At 36.5% G+C, this 21495-nt stretch overlaps 3 protein-coding genes across 4 annotated transcripts; 2 read left to right on the forward strand and 1 right to left on the reverse strand.

The window, feature by feature from the left end:
* The first annotated feature begins 7996 nt into the window (after positions 1 to 7996).
* On the forward strand, positions 7997 to 9424 carry LOC120137738. The gene is made up of 4 exons (XM_039153427.1): positions 7997 to 8141; positions 8641 to 8844; positions 8938 to 9138; positions 9282 to 9424. Exons 1-4 carry the CDS (start codon positions 8043 to 8045, stop codon positions 9390 to 9392), a joined length of 615 nt encoding a protein of 204 aa, XP_039009358.1. The 5' UTR covers positions 7997 to 8042; the 3' UTR covers positions 9393 to 9424.
* A 375-nt stretch (positions 9425 to 9799) lies between these two features.
* On the reverse strand, positions 9800 to 12051 carry LOC120137739 (probable histone H2A variant 3). The gene is made up of 2 exons (XM_039153428.1): positions 11804 to 12051; positions 9800 to 10149 (listed from the first exon to the last, which is right to left on the reverse strand). The coding sequence occupies exons 1-2, from the start codon at positions 11909 to 11911 to the stop codon at positions 9853 to 9855; spliced, it is 405 nt and encodes a 134-aa protein (XP_039009359.1). The 5' UTR covers positions 11912 to 12051; the 3' UTR covers positions 9800 to 9852.
* Positions 12052 to 13494: 1443 nt separating this feature from the next.
* LOC120137950 (serine-threonine kinase receptor-associated protein-like) lies at positions 13495 to 17731 on the forward strand. Of its 2 annotated transcripts, none has more exons than XM_039153585.1 (7): positions 13495 to 13914; positions 14381 to 14516; positions 14955 to 15036; positions 15783 to 15958; positions 16602 to 16739; positions 16822 to 16961; positions 17349 to 17731. In XM_039153585.1, exons 1-7 carry the CDS (start codon positions 13797 to 13799, stop codon positions 17594 to 17596), a joined length of 1038 nt encoding a protein of 345 aa, XP_039009516.1. In that variant the 5' UTR covers positions 13495 to 13796; the 3' UTR covers positions 17597 to 17731. The 2 variants fall into 2 exon arrangements, with proteins under 2 accessions (XP_039009516.1, XP_039009517.1); XM_039153586.1 differs by having other exon boundaries at positions 16822 to 16980; positions 17349 to 17532.
* Positions 17732 to 21495: the final 3764 nt, after the last annotated feature.

The raw sequence follows: 21495 nt of genomic DNA on the forward strand, positions 1-21495 counted from the left end.
ACCACCCTTTGTGTAGACCAAAAGTTTGGTAGGTCAAAATAAGCGGCTTCCAACACACAGTTTGATTACTATCCTTTCTTTATAGTTAATATGTAAATTTTTATATAAATCTTAATTGAATTTTAAATATGTATTGACTCTTGATAGATTGGAATAATCACGCCTAGCATAAACATTTTTGTACTAAATAAATAGGGTCTGGCCAATCTCCTTTGCCATGGAACACTACGACGCCGACGGGGTGAGTGTACTTCTTTCTTCCTTGTTTCTTATCTATGCAGCTTGTTTATTCTTGGTTGGCTGATAAAAAATGCTTTGTTTTCGATGGTGCAAATTACTTTCAAATCAAGGCAACTTCTCTTCATTGTATTGGTTCAACCGTTTTAGGCATGCAACACGTTGACGCTAAAAACCAGTGAGAAGCTAGGTGCATGGTGCTGGTTGCCAGTCCAATACCAGATACCTTCCAAATACTCCCCCCCCCCCCCCGGGCAAACCAACGAGCGATGCTGCTCAATCCACGTTGGTTGCTAAAAACAGTGAAGGGATGGACCATTCTCATCGTAAAAAAAAAGGAGATTAATTAATAATAAGGGCTACCTCTCCCCACCAGTACCTTTTGCAACTCAACACCGTTGAGATCTTGTCATAGGATGGATAGAGGGATGCATATTACGGTCATAACCTTTAAAAAATTCCGGATTCTCTTATAAGTTAATATTTTATTTGTAAATTTTGAGATGACCATCAAGTTCAGTTGGTAGAGCACAAGGTTCTTAATCTTGAGGTCGTGGGATCGAGTCCCACGGAGGTCATTTTATATATGGAGGTCTCCCACGGAAGCTGTTCTTAACCTGACGTTGAGGGCCAACCTATTATCTTACCTTCCCCTTACCCCATTACATATGGGAATAAAGGTCAGCTAATTTTTGTTTGTAAATTTTTTTGATAATTTAATTCTTTACCTTTTGAAATTTTATAATTTCACTTCCCTAAAAAAACACTATGTCTATAAATTTATGCAACGAGAAATTATTTTTTGGACCCAACTCACCACGTCATCTATGATCCTAGTGAATGACAGCCACAAGTTTCAAAATAACCACCCACATGTGAAGATTCACCTTGAAAAAAAAATGATGTGGATAAATGTTATTAGTTGAGACCACAGATGAAGTGGTGAGCCAGAACCATCTAATAGTTTCTCATACGCAACCCACTTTTTTATAATCAATATTGTTTAATTCTTGATTAATATTACAAAACAACTTAATTATCTAGGAAAATCTAATGTTGTATCTAGATAAATTCATTAAATAATGATTTGAAAAAATGATTTATATGGAGTGCTGGAAATATTTGCTCAGATAATGTAAATGTGTTGGTATTGATATGAAGTTGTTCGGATCACTTGGTATTTTTGAAAAAGACATATGGAATGTATAACGTCTGCGGGAAGACACATGAAAGATACAACATCTTCCCCAAGCTACATACAACCTGACAATAGAGCTTTTGGGAATCGAAAACTATACGTCATCTAGAGGTTGTCGAACGGTCAAAATACTTTTCAATAGATATTGTAGTAAGCACCTTAATTGAAAAAAATATTTTTTATACCCTTTATATATGAGTAATTTTTTCCTTATCATATTATCTAAGAAATTTTGTCATTTTATCGAATTAGATTAATCAAGGAGTAGTTAATTATCTCTTTTATTAAGAGATTTTTTTTTCACATTTTGTTTTCGCGTGATAATGTTTACATGGAACATGCCTTGTTTCAAAAAGGGATCTTTTAATAGATATTTTCACTTCACCAAGAGTATTTTTAGGTGTATGGTCCCAAAGATAACATGTAACACAAAGCAACAAGGCTCTCATGTAACACAAAGCAACAAGGCTCTCATGTAACACAAAGCAAAAAGGCTCTTTATTATATGTTCTTTTTCTCTTCCTTCCCGTTTGATATTTTCGGGTTATTCACACAATGAAAGATGGTAAAAAAAACTTTGGTGTAGACAAAATGTATCCATAAGTAACCACAATGATTTTCAAGGTTGAGACTCTTTGGTCTTAATGTAGCACATCATTCTAACCCAATAGACCTTTCTGTAATGTAGATTGAAGCCCAACCCTTGATTAAAGTTTTGGCATTTGGTATTTTCTATAGGCCATAGGCCTACCATCTAGCCTGTGTGTGTGAGAGAGAGTATAATAATAAGCATTCGTATTCATTTTCTTTCATCATCGGTATCTAATATATTTATTGATCAGTTCATATTAGATATCGTAAAGATTTATTTATGAAGAAGATTGTCACGATAGGGAGAGAAGAGAGAAGAAGCGAAGGAGACGAAGAGGAAATTGGGGGAAATGGAAATCAAGGGTTAGGGATTGATAATGAATTGGGGAGGAGTTACCTGATTAATGATCACGTGAGAAGCACAAGGAGAGGAGAGAATTACCATCAGGAGAGCTGAGTCCAAGAGCAAGCAGTCAGCCCAGTGGGGAGCCCAATACCTGAAAAAATAACAAAGCAGTTATGCAAGAATCTACAGCTGGCATTTAGTTAGAATTGTTGGTACCTTGTAAACAAATAAAACAATGTACTGTGTAAAGGCAATCAGTCATATTTTGAATGAAATCCTATTTCTGAATCTCTATTCTACTCTTTTCTCTACGCTTTCTTCTTCTCTAATTCCTTAAACTATCTCAATTCATCACAAATTGGTATCGAGAGCCTCGGATTCTGGAAAGCGGTGGAATGACCAAGAAAAATCAGAATATGGCAGAAGACTTAACTGGGTTGCAGAAACAGATGGAAGAATTGACAGCGCTGGTGAAACAAGGACAAGATGAGTCTAATCCACCAAAATGGTGGGAGACTCAGTAAGAGAGGATTTCTACACTGGAGTCTAGATTGGCTACAAATCATGGATATGTGGAAGAAATCTTGAAGATTCTGACTGGTAGAAAGGAGGACCAAAATCAGTCTGAGGATCAGGTACAGACCCCGGATTCATCTAATATGAGTAACAAAGAACCTATTAAGGTGACAGTAATCAATGATAAGACTAGGTTTACTTATAAACCGGATGAACCTGGTATTCTTAAGTCTAAACCAAACGTCTTGCCTGCTCATATAGCTAGCTTCAAAAATGATAACCAAATGGGGGAGAACAATGCTGTTAGAACTCAGTTAATGGCTTTAGAAGAGGATAAAAAAGGTACAGGGGGGTCTTCTAGTATGTTAGGGATTATGCTGCACAGACCCAAAATTGAGCTACCTTTTTTTGAGGGAAGTAATCCAAGAGGTTGGTTACAGAAATGTCTAAAATATTTTTCATTATGTAGTATTGCTGATGAACAAAAAGTGGAAGTAGCTACAATGTACTTGACAGGTAAAGCAGAGATTTGGTTTGATGGGTATATTATGCAAAAACATCATGTGACTTGGCATGAGTTTGAGGCAGATTTATGTCATAAGTTCTGTGATAAAGCCTTTGTTGATATAGTAGAGGAGTTTACAAAACTAGTCCAGAAAGGGTCTGTAGAGGAGTATCAAGACAGATTTGAAGAACTACAACCTCACATGCTTCTGCAGAATCCTACTTTAGGTGAGGAATTTTTTGTCTCTTTGTTCATTAGTGGACTAAGGGATGACATTAAACATAGAGTTAAAGCTCTAGACCCTAAAACATTGTCTGAGGTAAGCAGGCAAGCTAAATTATATGAGCTTTCTGTGGAATTTGAGAGCAAGAGGTTCAGACCTTTTGTTAAAAACCCAGCTTATTCAATTCCTCTATATGGTTCTAAGCCTAACCAGCTGCCATCACCACAGAAAAATACAACCAATACTCCACAAAAACAGAACTTGATAGACTACAAAAGACGGAATAATTTATACTTCAAGTGTGGTGAAAAATTTAGTCCAGGCCATCAGTGTAAGGTTAAACAGTTGAATATGATGATTGAGGAGGACAGTGTTATACCTTCGGAAATGTTACCTAATGATCTAGAACAGCAGAATATATAGGAGGAGGAGAGCCTAGAGATATCAATGAATGCTATCACTGGGTGTATTGGCCATAATACATTAAGGATTCAGGGCACTATTCAAGGGAGACCATTGAATATTTTGATCGACAGTGGTAGTACCCACAGTTTCCTAACACCTCAGTGGGCTGATGCTGGTATTCTAGTAAATACACCTTATCATTTGGCTATTACAGTGGCTAATGGACAACAACTTTATAGTTCAGCTAGGTGTAATAAGGTTGAATGGCAGATGCAAGGACATTCTTTTGTTCATGACTTTAGACTCCTAAAATTGGGTGGCAGTGATATGGTGTTAGGGGTATATTGGATGAAGTTATTCAGTCCAATTTTGATGGACTTCAACAAATTGACTCTCAGTTTTGTCCACCAAGATGAAAACATTGTTATACATGGTCAGCAAACCTCAAATGTTTTGCAACAAATTTCAGAGGCTACACTGTTAAAAATGACAGCCTCTGATTCTGCTATTTTTGGACATTGGGTACTGTTATCTATGTCTGAGGATTCTAAGACTGTTCCTGCAACTCTACAACCCCTCTTAGACAAATATCAGTCTGTTTTTGATGAACCTACAGGTCTGCCACCTATAAGGAATCATGATCATACAATTACTTTAAAACTTGAGTCTGCTCCTATAAATTTAAGACCTTACAGATTTCCACATAATCAGAATGAGGAAGTGGAAAAACAGATAGCTACCATGCTCTCATCTTCTATTATTCAACCTAGCAAAAGTCCTTTTTCTTCTCCTTGTATTCTTATAAAGAATAAGGATGGGACTTGGAGATTCAGTGTTGATTACAGAAAGTTAAATAGTATGACTGTGAAGGACAAGTTTCCTATTCCTGTTGTGGAGGATCTCTTAGATGAATTACATGGAGCAGTTTACTTTTCTAAGATTGATCTCAGGTCTGGTTATTGGCAAATCAGAATTAAAGCTGAGGATATTTACAAGACAACTTTCAGAACTCATCAGGGTCATTATGAATTCAAGGTAATGCCTTTTGGACTTACTAATGCCCCTGCTACATTTCAAGCTCTAATGAATGAATTGTTTAGTTCATTTCTTCGAAAATTTGTCTTGGTATTTTTTGATGATATCCTAGTCTACAGCACTTCTATGAAGGATCATATTACTCATTTAGGACTGGTTTTGGTGATATTGCAAACTAACCAGTTATTTGCCAAGATGTCCAAATGTTTCTTTGGACAGACTCAGGTAGAGTATTTGGGTCATATTATATCAGCTGCTGGAGTTTCAACTGATCCTACTAAGGTGGAAGCTATGAGGAATTGGCCTATTCCTAAATCTTTAAAGTCTTTGCGAGGATTTTTGGGATTGACAGGATATTACAGGAGATTTATAAAGAATTATGGAACTATCAGTAAACCATTGACACAACTACTTAAGAAGGATAATTTTAAATGGAACAGTGAAGCTTTACATGCTTTTGAAGACTTAAAACAAGCAATGTGTGTTGCTCCAGTTCTAGCTTTACCAGATTTTACTAAGCAGTTTTATTTGGAAACAGATGCCAGTTCAGGAGGCATTGGAGCAGTTCTAACTCAGGAGGGCAGACCTATTGCCTACCTTAGTAAGGCTCTTAGCCCTAGACATGCTGCACTCTCCATATATGAAAGAGAGTACTTGGCTATTTTACTAGCAGTCTCTAAATGGAGGCATTATCTAGAGAGTACTCCTTTTATTATTAAAACAGATCATGAACCTCTCAAATATCTGTTGGAGCATAAGTTAACCACTGCCATTCAAAAGAAGGGGTTAACTAAATTATTGGGCTTGGATTATGCTATTCAATACAGAAAAGGTAAATCCAACATAGTGGCTGATGCACTCTCTAGACAATGGGAAGATCAAGCTCACTGTTTTACAATGGGTACTACCTTGGTGATTCCTAGTTGGGTTCAACAGGTTGAGGACAGCTATAAGGAGGATTCAGTAGCTACTGAATGGATCTCTGTATTAACTGTCAATCCTAATGCAGATTCTAGATGGAAATACTCTAGAGGTATCCTTTGATTTAAGGATAGAGTTTATATTGGGGTTGTTGGAACTCTAAGATTGCAGATTCTTCAAACCCTACATGATTCACCTCTTGGAGGACATTCAGGAATTCAGGCTACTTATCAGAAGATTAAAGCTTGTTTCTACTGGCCCAAGTTGAAATCTATGGTGGCAACTTATATCAGGTCTTGTTCTGTATGTCAACAGATTAAAGTGGAGCATGTTCCTAAACCAGGGCTTTTACAGCCATTACCTATTCCTCAGCAGGCTTGGGAGGTAATCACTATGGATTTTATAGAGGGTTTACCTAAATCCTTGCGAAAGAATTGCATTCTGGTAGTAGTTGATAAATTTACCAAATATAACCATTTTTAGCATTATCACATCCTTTTTCTGCAGCTGATGTGGCTAAACTATATTTGGATAATGTCTATAAGCTTCATGGACAGCCTAAATTAGCTATTTCTGACAGAGACAAAATATTCACTAGTCTCTTTTGGAGAGAGCTAATGAAACAATTGGGGTCTAAAACACTATTTAGTACTGCTTACCATCCAGAGACTGATGGTCAAACAGAAAGGGCTAACCAGTGTTTGGAGCAATACCTACGGAGCTTATGTTTTTTTCAACCAAGACATTGGGCTAAATGGTTGCCTCATGCAGAATGGTGGTATAATACTACCTACCATTATGCCCTAAAGATTACACCCTTTCAAGCGCTTTATGGGTACAAACCACCTAATATGGTTTGGTACACAGAAACTAAAGTACAGTCTGTCAATGAATTAATGCGCAGCAGAGAGGATATGCGAATGTTAGTTAAGGAACAACTTGAGATTGCAAGTAACAGAATGAAACAAAAAGCAGACAAGCACAAATCAGAAAGAGTTTTTGAAGTTGGGGATTCTGTTTACCTGAAGCTGCAACCTTATCGACAGACGACATTAGCCCTGCGAAAGAATTTAAAGTTAGCAGCGAAGTTCTATGGGCCATATAAGATTACAGAAAGAATCAGGGAAGTTGCTTATCGATTGAGCTTACCTGAGACATCGAGGTTGCATCCTGTCTTTCATGTCAGTCTTTTGAAGAAACATATTGGAGACTCTGTCGTTTCCTCTACGGATCCTCCTATCATGGATACAGAAGATCAGTTCAAAATAGAGCCATATAAAATTTTGGGACGACGAATCATTAATCGTCAAAACAGACCAGTGACTCAGTTGTTGGTACGATGGACAAACCTTGACGAAACACACGATACTTGGGAGGATTATACTGTCCTTCGCGGCCAGTTTCCAGGCTTTGATCCTTGGGGACAAGGATCATCTCCAGCGGCGGGTATTGTCACGATAGGGAGAGAAGAGAGAAGAAGCGAAGGAGACGAAGAGGAAATTGGGGGAAATGGAAATCAAGGGTTAGGGATTGATAATGAATTGGGGAGGAGTTACCTGATTAATGATCACGTGAGAAGCACAAGGAGAGGAGAGAATTACCATCAGGAGAGCTGAGTCCAAGAGCAAGCAGTCAGCCCAGTGGGGAGCCCAATACCTGAAAAAATAACAAAGCGGTTATGCAGGAATCTACAGCTGGCATTTAGTTAGAATTGTTGGTACCTTGTAAACAAATAAAACAACGTACTGTGTAAAGGCAATCAGGCATATTTTGAATGAAATCCTATTTCTGAATCTCTATTCTACTCTTTTCTCTACGCTTTCTTCTTCTCTAATTCCTTAAACTATCTCAATTCATCACAAAGATACTCTCAATTCAGTTTGTTCCATTCATAATGTTTGTATTCGAATTTCTAATCTTACTTGAAGAATCTTCTATAAGCCACATTTTGCCTCTCCTAATTTTTTTATCTTCAGTTTAGTTTTAGCTTTTTGACTATCATTTGAAGCTCACAAGTATTACCTGATATTATCAGGTTGACTTGCTTCTTTCCTTTTGCTCTGAGATGGGGTTTTCTTCAGTGGTGCTTGTTGGCCATGATGATGGAGGTCTGCTTGCTTTGAAGGCTGCACAAAAAGTCCAAACCTCAATGAATTCATTCAATGTGAGTAAGCTCCCATGATTTTTCTGTACCAGTTTGGATTTTTGACAGCAGAAGTGCCTCTTTCTTATATTCACTACTGTGGCTAGTGTTTCACCGACACATGTAATTTATTGGCACTTTTTTGCTGTTGTATAGCCACTTGAAGTGCTGAAACAAGAAAATATCAGGGCTGGCTATAATAATGTGTTTTGTACTGACAGTAGATAGGTAAATAAACAAAAAGTGACTGGTTTACTGGTTTTATTTTTAGCATTTTCGGGGAATATCACTTTTTCTCCATAAACTTTACTGCAAGGGTCATTTTGCGAATTTGGCCTTTGTCAACTTTTTATTGACCAGCTAACATCATATATGTGACTGTTATCTTAATCTTTACTTAAGAAATCCATATAGAAGGAATGGGAAAGAGTTATCATAATGGTATCTTAAAATAGAGTAGCGGCTTAATACCTTTTGAGCTCGGTTCTTACTTCTATCGCCTGTTTTTTGGTTTACTCAGATTACAATCAAAGCAGTGGTTTTGCTAAATGTTAGCTTGTCAAGAGAAGTTGTTCCCGCCTTTGCAAGGATACTCTTGTGCACTTCACTCGGGAAGAAGAACTTAGTCCGTCCGCTTCTGCGAACAGACATGACACAAGTGGTGAATAGACGCGCATGGTATGATGCAATCAAGTTAACAACAGAAGTTTTGAGCTTCTACAAGGTAAATTTTCTGCAAGATTATAAAACATTGAATTGATACCCTTACTAGTTTGTTTTGCAATATGATTTGCTGAACTGATCTTCCTTTGATCAGGCCCCACTATGTGTAGAAGGTTGGGACGAAGCACTTCATGAGATAGGCAGGTTGTCACATGAAACAATACTTTCACCCCAAGATGCAACATCGCTGTTAAAAGCTATTGAAGAGATGCCAGTATTGGTGGTTGCTGGTGCTGAAGATGCCCATATTTCGCTTAAATCTTCGCAGGCCATGGCTTCAAAACTTGTAAATTCTGTAAGTATGCAGCAACCATGGGTCTTCTCTGCTCTCAAATGGAAAGGAATGTTTAATTGCAATAAACAAACCAGACCTGTTGAGTAGATAGTTTATGAACTACTGTCCTGTTTCCTGATGTAGCTACATTTGTTGCCATGCAGAGACTGGTTGCAATATCCGGCTGCGGCCATCTTCCGCATGAGGAATGCCCCAAGGCGTTACTTGCAGCCATTTCACCTTTCAAAAGCAGATTGCTACTCAAACCAGAATAGCATAGTTAGTTGGATACTCTCTTTTTATTTCTTGCTCCTATCTTTTTTCCTTTCCTTTCCTCCCCTCGCTTCAAGCAATCTTTCCCGGAAGGCCGAGGGGAACCAGACCTCTTCTTTTGGGTAAATTTTTTTGTGTTCAGAGCCTTATCCTAACCCTAATTCTCTGGGGTGTTTGTAGAGCTCTCACTTGTATTTTTCTTTTTTATCTCCATGTTGTTGAGGTTTGAATTACTGATGTTTTTGTGACAGTAGTATCTATTTTCCATTCAAAGGAGTGGCAAAATGGTATATATTTGTACATTTATGGAAATTGGCTATGAATGCATTTGAGCAATGTATCCATATTTGGCTACTGAATAACAAGTATCCATATTGTCAGTAAAAAAGGCGAGCAAACATTTTTTCCCGAGGTTTCCTGGTTCAAACCAATTCGAAAACTAACAGAGATCAATTACATAAACTACTCCTTCGAAGATTTGTTGATAAGTGATTTGTGAATGTGCGGGATAACACCTCCGCCTGCAATGGTTCCCTTGATCAGGGTGTCGAGTTCTTCATCTCCCCGGATGGCAAGCTGCAGATGCCTAGGTGTAATACGCTTAACCTTCAGATCCTTGCTTGCATTGCCGGCCAGTTCTAGCACTTCTGCAGTCAGATACTCCAGTATGGCAGCTGTGTACACGGCCGCTGTTGCTCCAACCCTTCCATTTGCTTGAGCCCTTGTCTTCAGCAACCGGTGGACACGACCTACAGGGAACTATAGGGAGCATATGTAAAACAATAAGCAACTTGAAACGATTTTGAAGAATTAACTCTACCTCCCCTAGAGTGTAAAGTAGAATAGAATACAGTCCATCAAGTATAGCACATTACATATAATGATATGCCAATGTGTCTTGACCGCATTCCCAAAACCCAATTTCTGATAGAACAGCTTAGGGTGCAAAATACTTTCTTCATTCAAACACGGAAAAAGTTGACGAATTGGAAGATTACAGCACCTACTAATTCTAACGAACACAATCAAAATACAAGTACATAAGACTAGCTAGCATGAATTGGCTTATCCAAACTGTTCTTGAAGAATAATATGTAACCAATTCAACCAGCGTAACTACGTACAACTATCTAACAAAAAAAGTTCATGGTTTTAGTGGCCTAAACGACATGTAAAAGTAACACGCATAGCAGTTCTCACAATTAATGAGACCTCAACAGACAACAACATCATGCACACGAGCAACTTGCTCATCCTCCAAATTGCAGTTTGTGAAGATTTTAGTTTAAAATACTCTTTTAATGTCCACAGAATAATGAATCAGGTAACATGATTATAAACATCAGTTCAACCCTTCAGATATGCCAAAAAACTAGAAATTAAAATGATATGATTAATAGTTTAAACATTCATACAGAAGATTCAGAACTGCTAAGCGTGAATATCCATGCATAGCTCTTTTACAATCGCCATTCCAAGCACGAATTCTTCAATTTTATTTTAGTTTTGCTTCTAACACTTGACGCCTACAATAGTTATACTTATGCTTCCAGTTCAATAAGCCTTGACGGAAGCACTCAGAAACGATAACTCGGGATCCGAAATGCTCTGGCTGAATAAACTGTTGTTCGATTTTAATTAGTATGCATGCAGTTACATTTTTTGCCTGGTTTCCAAATGCTACTACAAACCATCCACCTTTTGACATGAAATAATCAACCCAAACAATAAAGAACTGAGTATTCCAGTCCCCTTTAAAATAGTTTCACCAAGGAATTCAAATTCACACATGCTTTTATTAATGCTACAGGTAATTTACTATATGTATAGTGTACCTTTTAAGCTGATCGAGTTAAGGAAATGAGAGAAAACCAAACATCATATTCTTGTAAAAGAAATCTGTTTACAAAACCTGTGGTAGTAATAGTAAGTGCCATAATACACCCCAAATAGCAGACAAAAACATATCAAATGGCACATTTGCACATTTTAGCTAAGCATTTGTCTCAACCCTTCAGAAAAAAAATTCTGCAGCTCAATGGAATAAGGAAATTAGATACAAATTTAAGGCACTAGATGAAAGAGAGTAGCCAGCAGAAACAAGTTAACAACCACAAATGAACAAATTCTAAGATCACACTCATTTTGTACGAAACAATTTAAAATATCAAATTATGTACCATAATCGAACATAGCAGCCCCTCAACAACAACTAACACCGATCTTTTGAAAAATGAGAGAATAAAATCAACAAAAGAAAACAACTTATTTTCTTGATCTTGCCTACAATTAAAGAATGATTCGAACAATCAAATCCATAAACATAAAAAATTATCTTCACATCTAATTCACCGAATCTATCATATGAGAAGCTAATTCGAGCAGAGAATTGAGAAAGAGGGGGGGGGGGAACCTGGAGACCGGCGCGAGAAGAGCGAGAGGTGGGTTTCTTCTTGTCCTTGTCCTTATCCTTAGTGGATTTGCCAGCCGTAATCAACCCTTTCGCACCTTTACCCGACATTTTCCCGCCTGAAAATAAAGATGAATGCTTTGAAGCGACTGACGTCGAAGAGAAAAAAAGATACTTTGGGAGAACGAAGAAGGTTTTTCAGGCACCGAGAGAAATGAAAATGGAAGACTCCAGAAGACTCCCCAGATCTTGGCCCCACTTTCCCCATATCACCCTCTTTACCTCTTTTAATTTAGGCAAAAGGTACCTGACCCCGTCCACTTTTCCAAAAAATAAAATAAAATTAATCTGAGCCTCTACTCTTCTTTTACTCAATATGACCCTTCAATTTAGAAAACTCTGTTTAATACTGTTATAAATTCGGTAAATTATGCATTCATCATTCAACTATCTCTTCTCTTTTATTTTAGTCACTAATCATGGGTCTTTTTGTAAATCCAAAATAATTCAGGGATAAAACTTCAATTACCCTTTTTTCCTTATGTTTTCTTCCCCAACCCTATCTTCTAAGAAAACAGTTTTTACCAGTGAGTTTGCTCCATGGATTGGTAACTTGAGCAGCTTGGAATATCTGGATTTCCCAAGCAACAGTTAAACCGGAAGCTTGCCATTATCAATTGGTAATCTCACTTTCCTCTCCCTCTCTTTCCTCTCTTCTTCAACCCTCCCCTTCATTTCATCCTCCTCCATTTTCAACGCCTCATTTTCATCCCTCCGACTTCTTAACCGCATTCAAAGTTAAATTCAGCTCTGCATTCTTAACCGCAATCTCGTTCTCCAAAACAGGAACAATGGAAACCGATTCTTTCAAAGAATCAAAGCACCCATAGCCGTAAGAAAATTTGCAAAACATGGAATCCATAGCTGTTTACAGCATCTAAGCTAGCCCATTTCTGTTTTCTTCAAGGATTACAACCCCTAAGTCGTTTAAATCATCACCAAAATCTGCAAGTTTCTCACCTGTTCTCATTCAATCCATGGCTACTCAAAAACCACCGCTCCTGGTTGCTAAAATTGTTGGTTCTAGGAAGGTCAGTCCTGTTTTCAATTCAATCCCTCTCCGTTTCTTTTTTCAATGGCTGGGTTTGAGTTTCAACGTATTCAATGTTTTGCTCCCAATCTGTTTGATAAAATGACAAATTACCGTTATCCCTTGTTCTGATCTTTCTAATCTCCGTTTAATAGTCTTTCCGGGAAGATTGGTTTAGGAAAGAAAACATAGGAGAAAATGGATAAATTAATATTTTATCCTTAAATTATTTTAAATTTACTAAAAGATTCATAATTAATGATTAAAATAGAAAAAAGAGATAATTAAATGATGAATGATATAATTTATTTAATTTATAACCGTATAAAACGAATGATTTAGCTGCTTAACTTATTATATCAACATAAATTAATGATCTTGTCGGTCAAAGATTGACAATAATTTTTTATCACTTAGGTGCATACTTAGTTTATTTATAATAATACAATGATATGATTTTATATACAAGTTTTTTTTTTTAAATTTAAAACTAAATGCATTGACTGGTAATTTTGGCGATTTAACCCCATGTTCTTTCCTTCTCTCAAATGCCTTCCTATTTATATCCTTTTTCATATTTAGCAATTGAGAATAAAATTTATTTTTGATGAAAATAAAATAAAAAAATGTTTAATTTTCATATCCAAACATGTAGATTACCTCAGCTACTTATAATATTTCCAAGATTAAAAAGAAAATTGCAATCCCTACTTTGTATCCCTTCGTCCAGAGAAAGCAAAAATTTAATTAATTTTTGCTTTGAATACACAAATTTCTGACGGGATTAGTTGTGTTTGAGTTTTAGCTAAAATAAATCCCTTTTTCTTTTTCCAAAGAATTTGATCTAAACGGATCAAATTGGTAGAATTTTTCGAAAAATTCTTGTATTCTTGTTAATTCGGAGAAATGGAGAAGAAAAAGGTGGCTGTACCATTAGTTTGCCATGGGCATTCAAGGCCGGTGGTTGATTTGTTCTACAGCCCCATCACCCCTGATGGCTTTTTCCTTATCAGTGCCAGTAAAGGTGAATCTTTTAATTTCTTGGTGCTTCTTTCGAAATCTTGTTTTACCATAGTATGAATTTAGATGCATGAATTTTGAATTGGGTTTGGGTTTTCCGATTGATTTAGCCTGTTCTTGATCGTATTGATTTTCGGCGTTGAATTTATTTCTTTTAACTGTTTTGAACCGCCTTTTTTCTTTGACTGGTTTCGAGTTACATGTATCTAAATATTGTGTTTTGAGCTGACATTTGGCTACTATTTACCAGATGCAAAGTATAATTATTATGCAACTTGAAATGGAATGATCATTTTGAAAGGAGGAAATCTCGTTATGGTTGATCAGGCTGTTGATGTGATTTGTTTTGATGTTCTTGTTGATCATTTCTTCTTCCATAATCCATTTTTATTGCATACTGTGATGTTGATGGACCGTGTGTAGCTTCTTGTTTATCAGCTCTCTTTCTAATGATGCATTGGAAAATCCAGACTCCACTCCAATGTTAAGAAACGGGGAGACTGGAGATTGGATTGGCACGTTTGAAGGGCATAAAGGTGCAGTATGGAGCTCCTGTCTAGATACCAAAGCATTACGAGCTGCATCTGCCTCGGCTGATTTTTCTGCGTACGTAATCGTTATTCGGCTGTAAAATTACATTTTTGGGAAGACAACAAGTTCCACCTTTGCAACCCATTGTCTTTTGCCACTGCATTTATTTTCTATTAACCACTCTCCTTAAAATAAAGGGATCTCATCCTTGTTGTCTACCGCACACCGAGTTCTATATTAACTAGTTGTTAAAAGTTTGGTGAGAATCCCAAGATATTCTCTGGTTGGCAAGTGTTTGGAATTGGTGGTGTGCACTTGTTAGTGCATTGCTATTGAAAGGATGCTTCCTTCTAAATATAGGGAATTGCATGTGTATGAACTGCTAAAAGCTGATTTTAATTTTCTTCTTGTCGTTGTTTTAACGCCTCTCTCTCTCATGCACATACACTGTCATTTTCTGCGAGGATGGTTGATTGAAAACTGGAATTTATCATTTTTCTCCAATATTTCCAGGAAATTATGGGATGCGTTGACTGGAGATGAATTGCACTCGTTTGAACACAAGCATATTGTTCGAGCATGCGCCTTTTCGGGGGTAGAGCTTAATTGTTTTTCCTAAAGAATTGTTTTTCCCTAATTATAAACGTGCAGCATTTAATGCTCATGCCACTGCAATGTTATTTCTGAATTCTGATAGGGATGGCCTGAATAGCAAGTACTGTTTCAGATTTGTTTCTCAGGGGCAATTTTATTTTGTGATGATATATAAGCACTACTTCTTTCTATTATATATTATTGCATGGACATTGTATTTCTTGTGATGTCATTTGGTAAAGTTCTATCAAGGTTGTGTGTGCTGACCAAATATAAGAACGCTTCCAAAGCAACCAACTTTGAAAGAACTACATTGATTCAATGGTCTGAATTCTTATTTTGAAAAGTGTGTACGTTTCTTCCACCATTGAGAATATTTTACATACTTTTATATGCTCATTCTTCGTCTATGTTCTGTTTCTCTTGTGTAGCTTCATCACTTGAATCATTTGCAAGGTCTAATTGCATCTCCTTTTTGTTTAATGGACTGAAGTTGCAAAGTCATTAAGTGGGCTTCAGAGAATGCTTTTTCATTTTTCGTGAGACCTTCACAAATTTTCACAAATTTTAAAAATTTGTTTGCACTTGATACATAATATTGAGTTTAGATTGCAATTAACTTCTTGAGGCTTGCACTTTCATTCCTGGTTCATTAATACGCTCTTCAGATGAAGATAAATTTATCTATCTTTGCTTTCCCCTTCTATTTTCTGTTTGCATCATCCAAGTAAATTGTCATTTGTACAGGATACACATCATCTACTCACGGGTGGAGTTGAGAAAATCCTTCGCATATTTGATTTGAATCGTCTAGATGCAGCACCAAGAGAAGTGGGTAATTCTCCTGGTTCAATTAGAACCGTTTCATGGCTCCACGGTGACCAGATTATTTTAAGTTCTTGCACTGATACTAATGGTGTTAGGTACAAATGTAATCTGTTATAACCTTCCCATTTTCTTCTGTAGTTTCTGTAATTTCTTTTGTGAGTTAGGAGCTTGTTTTAGTTCAGATATTTTTTATAAGTACCATTATTGTCTTGAATTAGTATCATCAGTTTAGGTCCTTTGAGATGAGGTGTTTGATAGGTAGAGTATTATATGCTTGCTTTGAGCACTGACTTAGTATAATGGATGCATATCACTTCTTAAGTTTAAGGCACTTTGCAGGTAATATTAGTCCGATAGTTGACATTATAAATTGTTTTCTAGTATAACCAGCTAGAAAGTTGTAAAAATTTTCAGATATTTGATGGGATTTTACAAAGTAAACAAAACAGAAAAAATGTAGTACTTCTAGTTAAGGCTTTTCATAAATATTCCATCACTGATCTATCATCTACCTACCTATATATAAATATATATATGCATGCATGCATGCATACTGAAAACCATGTCTTCCACATTTGATTGTTTGGTGTATTCTTAAACCTTTGATGCACTAGTTTATTAAAAGTAAATTACAGATGTTAAGGAAAACATTCATTGTGTCATTTTTACTGAAGCATTGATTTTCACTCAATTATATGCTTGTCTAAAAATGATTTCCTCAACTTTGTACCTCTATAGGTTGTGGGATCTCAGAAGTGACAAAACTGTTCAAACACTTGAGACAAAATCACCTGTCACAAGTGTTGAAGTGAGTTGTGATGGTCACTATATAACCACAGCTGATGGATCTACTGTTAAGTTCTGGAATTCAAATCAGTAAGTTCTAAGCTGGACTGTCTGTGCAAAGCTTTGTTCTTTTCCCACCATGGTCGCTGACATTTGTATTTGCTCTTATTAGTTTTGGGTTGGTTAAAAGCTACAACATGCCGTGCAATGTAGAATCAGCTTCACTGGAACCAAAGAACGGCAATAAGTTCATTGCTGGGGGAGAAGACATGTGGGTGCGCATGTTTGATTTCCATACCGGAGAAGTGCTTAGTATGTGCCTCCTGAGTTTGTAAGATGAACTGAAATATCAATTTAGACATATAGACTGTATGTCTGGGGCTTCAATACTAGCTAATGCCAAAAGTTGACCATTTTGGCAGTCTTTGAAAGCCTCACGAGGGTGCATTACGACATGTTTCCTATTACACACTGAAACAAAAACTCAATATAATGATAAATATTCCTATAAAAAAAATAGAATGATAAATATGCTGCTAGTCAAAAAATTAAAAAAATATATAAAAATCCGGGAAATGTACTGGGTGGATCCAATCGAGCAGATGAGCTGTGTTATTTAGTGTGTGAAACTGATTGTATGTTCTTTCTTATGGGTGTTTTTCAGATTGTTAAAGAGTTCATTTTCTTTTATGACTGTAGGTTGCAACAAGGGTCACCACGGTCCTGTCCACTGTGTACGTTTTGCACCTGCAGGGGAATCCTATGCCTCAGGATCTGAAGATGGTACCATTAGAATATGGCAGACAAGTCCAGTGTTTCGTCAAGAGAGTGAACCAGTACCTGGAAATGCACCGAATCCGAAAGTGAAGGCTGTGGCTGATGAGGTTAACCGTAAGCTCCAGACCCTTCAAGTCGGCAAGGAAGGGAACACCCCAGAGAGGGGATAAGGAACCCGATGCACGACATAGTATTGAATTTGTCAAGGGCATTCAACAAGTGTTTTTTCAGCTTTGCTTTCCAGGTTGTAGGATTATGATGGGTGTGTGTTGTTTGCTCCTTGTTTCTCTACGGAAATAAAATGAACTCTCCATTCAAATTTCCTTGTATATTCCTCTCGAGTTGGGTTTGAAAACTTGAATTCAGTATGATAATTGTCAAAGTCTAATTTGAGCTTAAAACTTCTATCTATGGAGGAAGCTGAATTTTAGTAATCTAATAATCGAGATTGAAGATAAGTACCGGAGTCGATTTATTTTTTACTATGTAAAAGAGTGTAACTGAAACTGATAATAATCTTCCTTTTCCAACCGATCTTATCCCCGGACTGCTCACATTTTGCCAAACTCCATCTCCATCAGTCCTTGAAAACCAACACCAACATCAAGCTTTTCCTCGATAATCATAATGAGAACGACGATAATGCTTATTCAGTGGACTTCGGCTCCCTCAGCCACTTGATGCAGTTTCCTCGCCTATTTACAGCTGAAACCACCAAGTAACGCTCCAGTGTTATCAGGTTCTTGCAATGGATTGCTTGCATTATATCATTGTGAAGCTGGGCATTGCTATATGGAATCCATCAACCAGAAAATGACATTATTTGCCACCATCGGATGAAGATATAACCACGGATCATGATACCATCCCTGGATACGACTATAACGACAATACCATACTCGGATTCGGGTATGTTGGTATCGCCGATGACTATAAGGTGGTGATAATGCTGAAATCCAAGACCCAAATCTTCTTCAAAGTAACGATTTACAATCTCAAATGCAACTTTTGATAGTGTTGTTGGATGAAGGTGGAGGTTTGTAACGTTCCAGATCTCGAGTTAGAAGTTTTGGGTTAACCCGAGATAAGCCTTGGGTTAAATCTCTAGCTTGTAAGAAGCCTTGACCCAAGAATAAGTGGAATTGGACTTGGATTGAGTCCAATTGTGGATAAAAAGGGTATTTTTAGCTTACAACTAAAATCAGAAGGACCCAGGAATCAGATATACCATTATTCAAAGTAAAGGCTGAAAACCAATTAAAATTTGGTGATATCACCGTCTGAATTCCAGCTTCTCTTTTTCTTCACATTTGTCTTCTTCTCCAAAGTTTTCTTCCTCTTCTTCATCCTTCTCTTGAGCAAAGGTGAAAGTTTTGGTTTAGTTTCAGACTATTTCATCAAACCAATGTAAGAATCAAAATCAACACCTCTTGAGCTTTCATTTGAGGCATTAAGATCAAGTTTTGGCCATAGTTGTAAAAACGAGTTTTAGAAGGGTTTAAGAAACTAGATGGTTCCAACCCATTTTTCAGATATTTTCAGCCTTAGGAAGTGTTTTAAAACTCTCCTTAATCCCTAGCAACAATTAGTAACCCTTGCATTTGGATTTGTTTAGTGCAAGAGGTTGGAGAAGGCTCCTAAGCTAAGGGGAAGGAAAATTTTACTTCGGGCTGAACCTTTGACGTTTCCAGCAATATAGCATCAAAGGTAACTCACTCTTGACTCAACTATACCGTATGTATTTCGTTTAGGTGAAATGTAGTAGGTTGCATAAGCTTGAAGCATTCCCATGGTAGATTTCATGTTTTAGAGTTATAAACATGTTTAAAGCCCTATTTATGTTCCTTTGTATCTTCATAAAACATTAATAATGTTTGGGGAGCTCACTAAGGTCTTTGGGATAATAGAATATGATTTTTTGCACATATTTTATGCTCTCTGCATGTTGAGTTTTAATACTAGAGGGATAGTATCGAAACTTGTTCTTCTTCTTGGGCAAGCCTTGTTTGACGCTCGAGAAACGATCAGGACACCCGAGTTCCTTTTAGCAGAAATATGACAATCAATGGATCCAAGTCAGTGTCGCGACACTACAACAGCCGACTAGGCGCCATATGCCCCAAGACTCGACGGAGTAAGTCGGTAGGTGTACATTCCGATGCAGAATTCTAAATCTCACCTAGGAGTACCCGATGGTGCTTCGACAATGCTAGAGGGGTGTGTAAGCTCTGAGATGCATGAATCCGTCAGTCGCACCATGATTCCAACCACATATTAACAGTCCAGTAGTTGTATACTCAGATCTGTGCCACTTGTCATTTTATGTAGTGAATGCATATAATATAGTACAGTTTCTAGTGAGGCACTGAGCTCGTAAACTCAACGTTCGGAATGTGTTTCCGTGCGCAGGTTCTTAGGGAGCAGATGGTGGGGAGCTATCATCATCAAATATTCTAATACAATCGATTCAGATTTTCAGAAACCTTTCAGAGTACGTCTTGAGTCATCTTTAAAGGACATGTACTATTATGAACCTTGTTATGTATTAAGTCGTAACTCTTTTGAAACTCAATATTTTGTATTATTTTGTGGATATATTTTGGGAGCTCCTCATTATTTGTAAACCCGTCTTATTATTATATTTTTATATTACATTAATAATGTCTAAATTTTAGAGATTTACAAGCAGTTTTAAAAGAAAATTTTGGATCACAATTTCGGTATGTCTATAACAAAAATATTAGTTATGTGAAAGAAAGAAAGAATGACAGGTAGAGGATCATTCCCTATTGGTATTTGAACATTTTGGAAACATAAAAATATTTTTACCTTTATATTTATATCTTCGTTTTAAATTATCGTTTATATTTATTATCAAATCTTTAATCGAGTCCCAACTCGAGTAGTGTAAATATAAAATCCAAAAAATCATGATATTAATAGAGTTTAGCTATGTGTTGTACAAATCAATATATAGCATAAATTTTATACAATAATTTGTATAGCTTTTAGTACTATCATATATTTGTTTCATATTTATATTATTTACCGTGGCATTTTTATTCGTTTAAAAATTAACAATCACATTATAATATATTAGTTAAATATTATATTTAAAATTTTAATATGATTTTATGAGGCATAGAGAACATATAATAATGACGAAGACGACCACAACAACAATATTGAAATACACATGCTTATTTAAGAATCCAACTTCATGTAGGGTAGACTAGAATCTTGGGGAGAGGGTTTCATGTTCCTTTGAACCCAAAGGTCTAAATTGACAACCACTACAATTTCATCAACAAATACCATAACTTCAAAACCTACCCAAACGAAACGAGATATAAAGTCCTAACTATGATATCCAAGTCAGCAAATATGCTCCACATAAAACACAACCATATATCCAAACTACCTTAAAGCAATCTCAAATCTTTTTTTTTTGATATAACCACAACTATCAGACTCACTAGTCGACTAATCTAGATTAGACACCTTGGAGACTTATTATAGGAATGACTCCCATACCAATTTTTCCATTCACAAAGCCAAGATTCAAACACATGACCTTACTTATGACACCTAACGCCTCATTATACTATATCAACTGATAGTTTGTAAAGCAATCTCAATCTTAAAATAACTACAAGACACACCAATGCAGTTCCCATATCTGAAATAAGAACCAATGAAGTGTAACCACTCATGAAATTCTTTCGTTCCACCACTTCTTGAAAAAGATTTTTTTTTGTTGAGAAAATAAATTCATACATTCAATCAATTCCAATTGCATCGAGTACAACCAAATTTGAAATACAATTTGGATAATCATTTAACTTACTGAAAAAGTTAAAAGCATAGCAGAACTTATAATTTAAAAATGAAAACAAATTCATTCATGGTATTCAATAAAGGGTAGTAAGCATTTCAGACTCGAGCACCGGAAGGAGGATTGATTAATGCAGTTGAATCCATCTTAACAACAACAAAGGAAGCAAACGTAACATGTTAAAAGACTAGCTGTTGTTATTATCGTCATCATCATTATTATTGCATCGCATTC

Source organism: Hibiscus syriacus, unplaced genomic scaffold (assembly GCF_006381635.1).
Source record: "Hibiscus syriacus cultivar Baekdansim isolate YM2019G1 unplaced genomic scaffold, ASM638163v2 tig00110676_pilon, whole genome shotgun sequence".
NCBI classification, from domain to species: Eukaryota; Viridiplantae; Streptophyta; class Magnoliopsida; order Malvales; family Malvaceae; genus Hibiscus; species Hibiscus syriacus.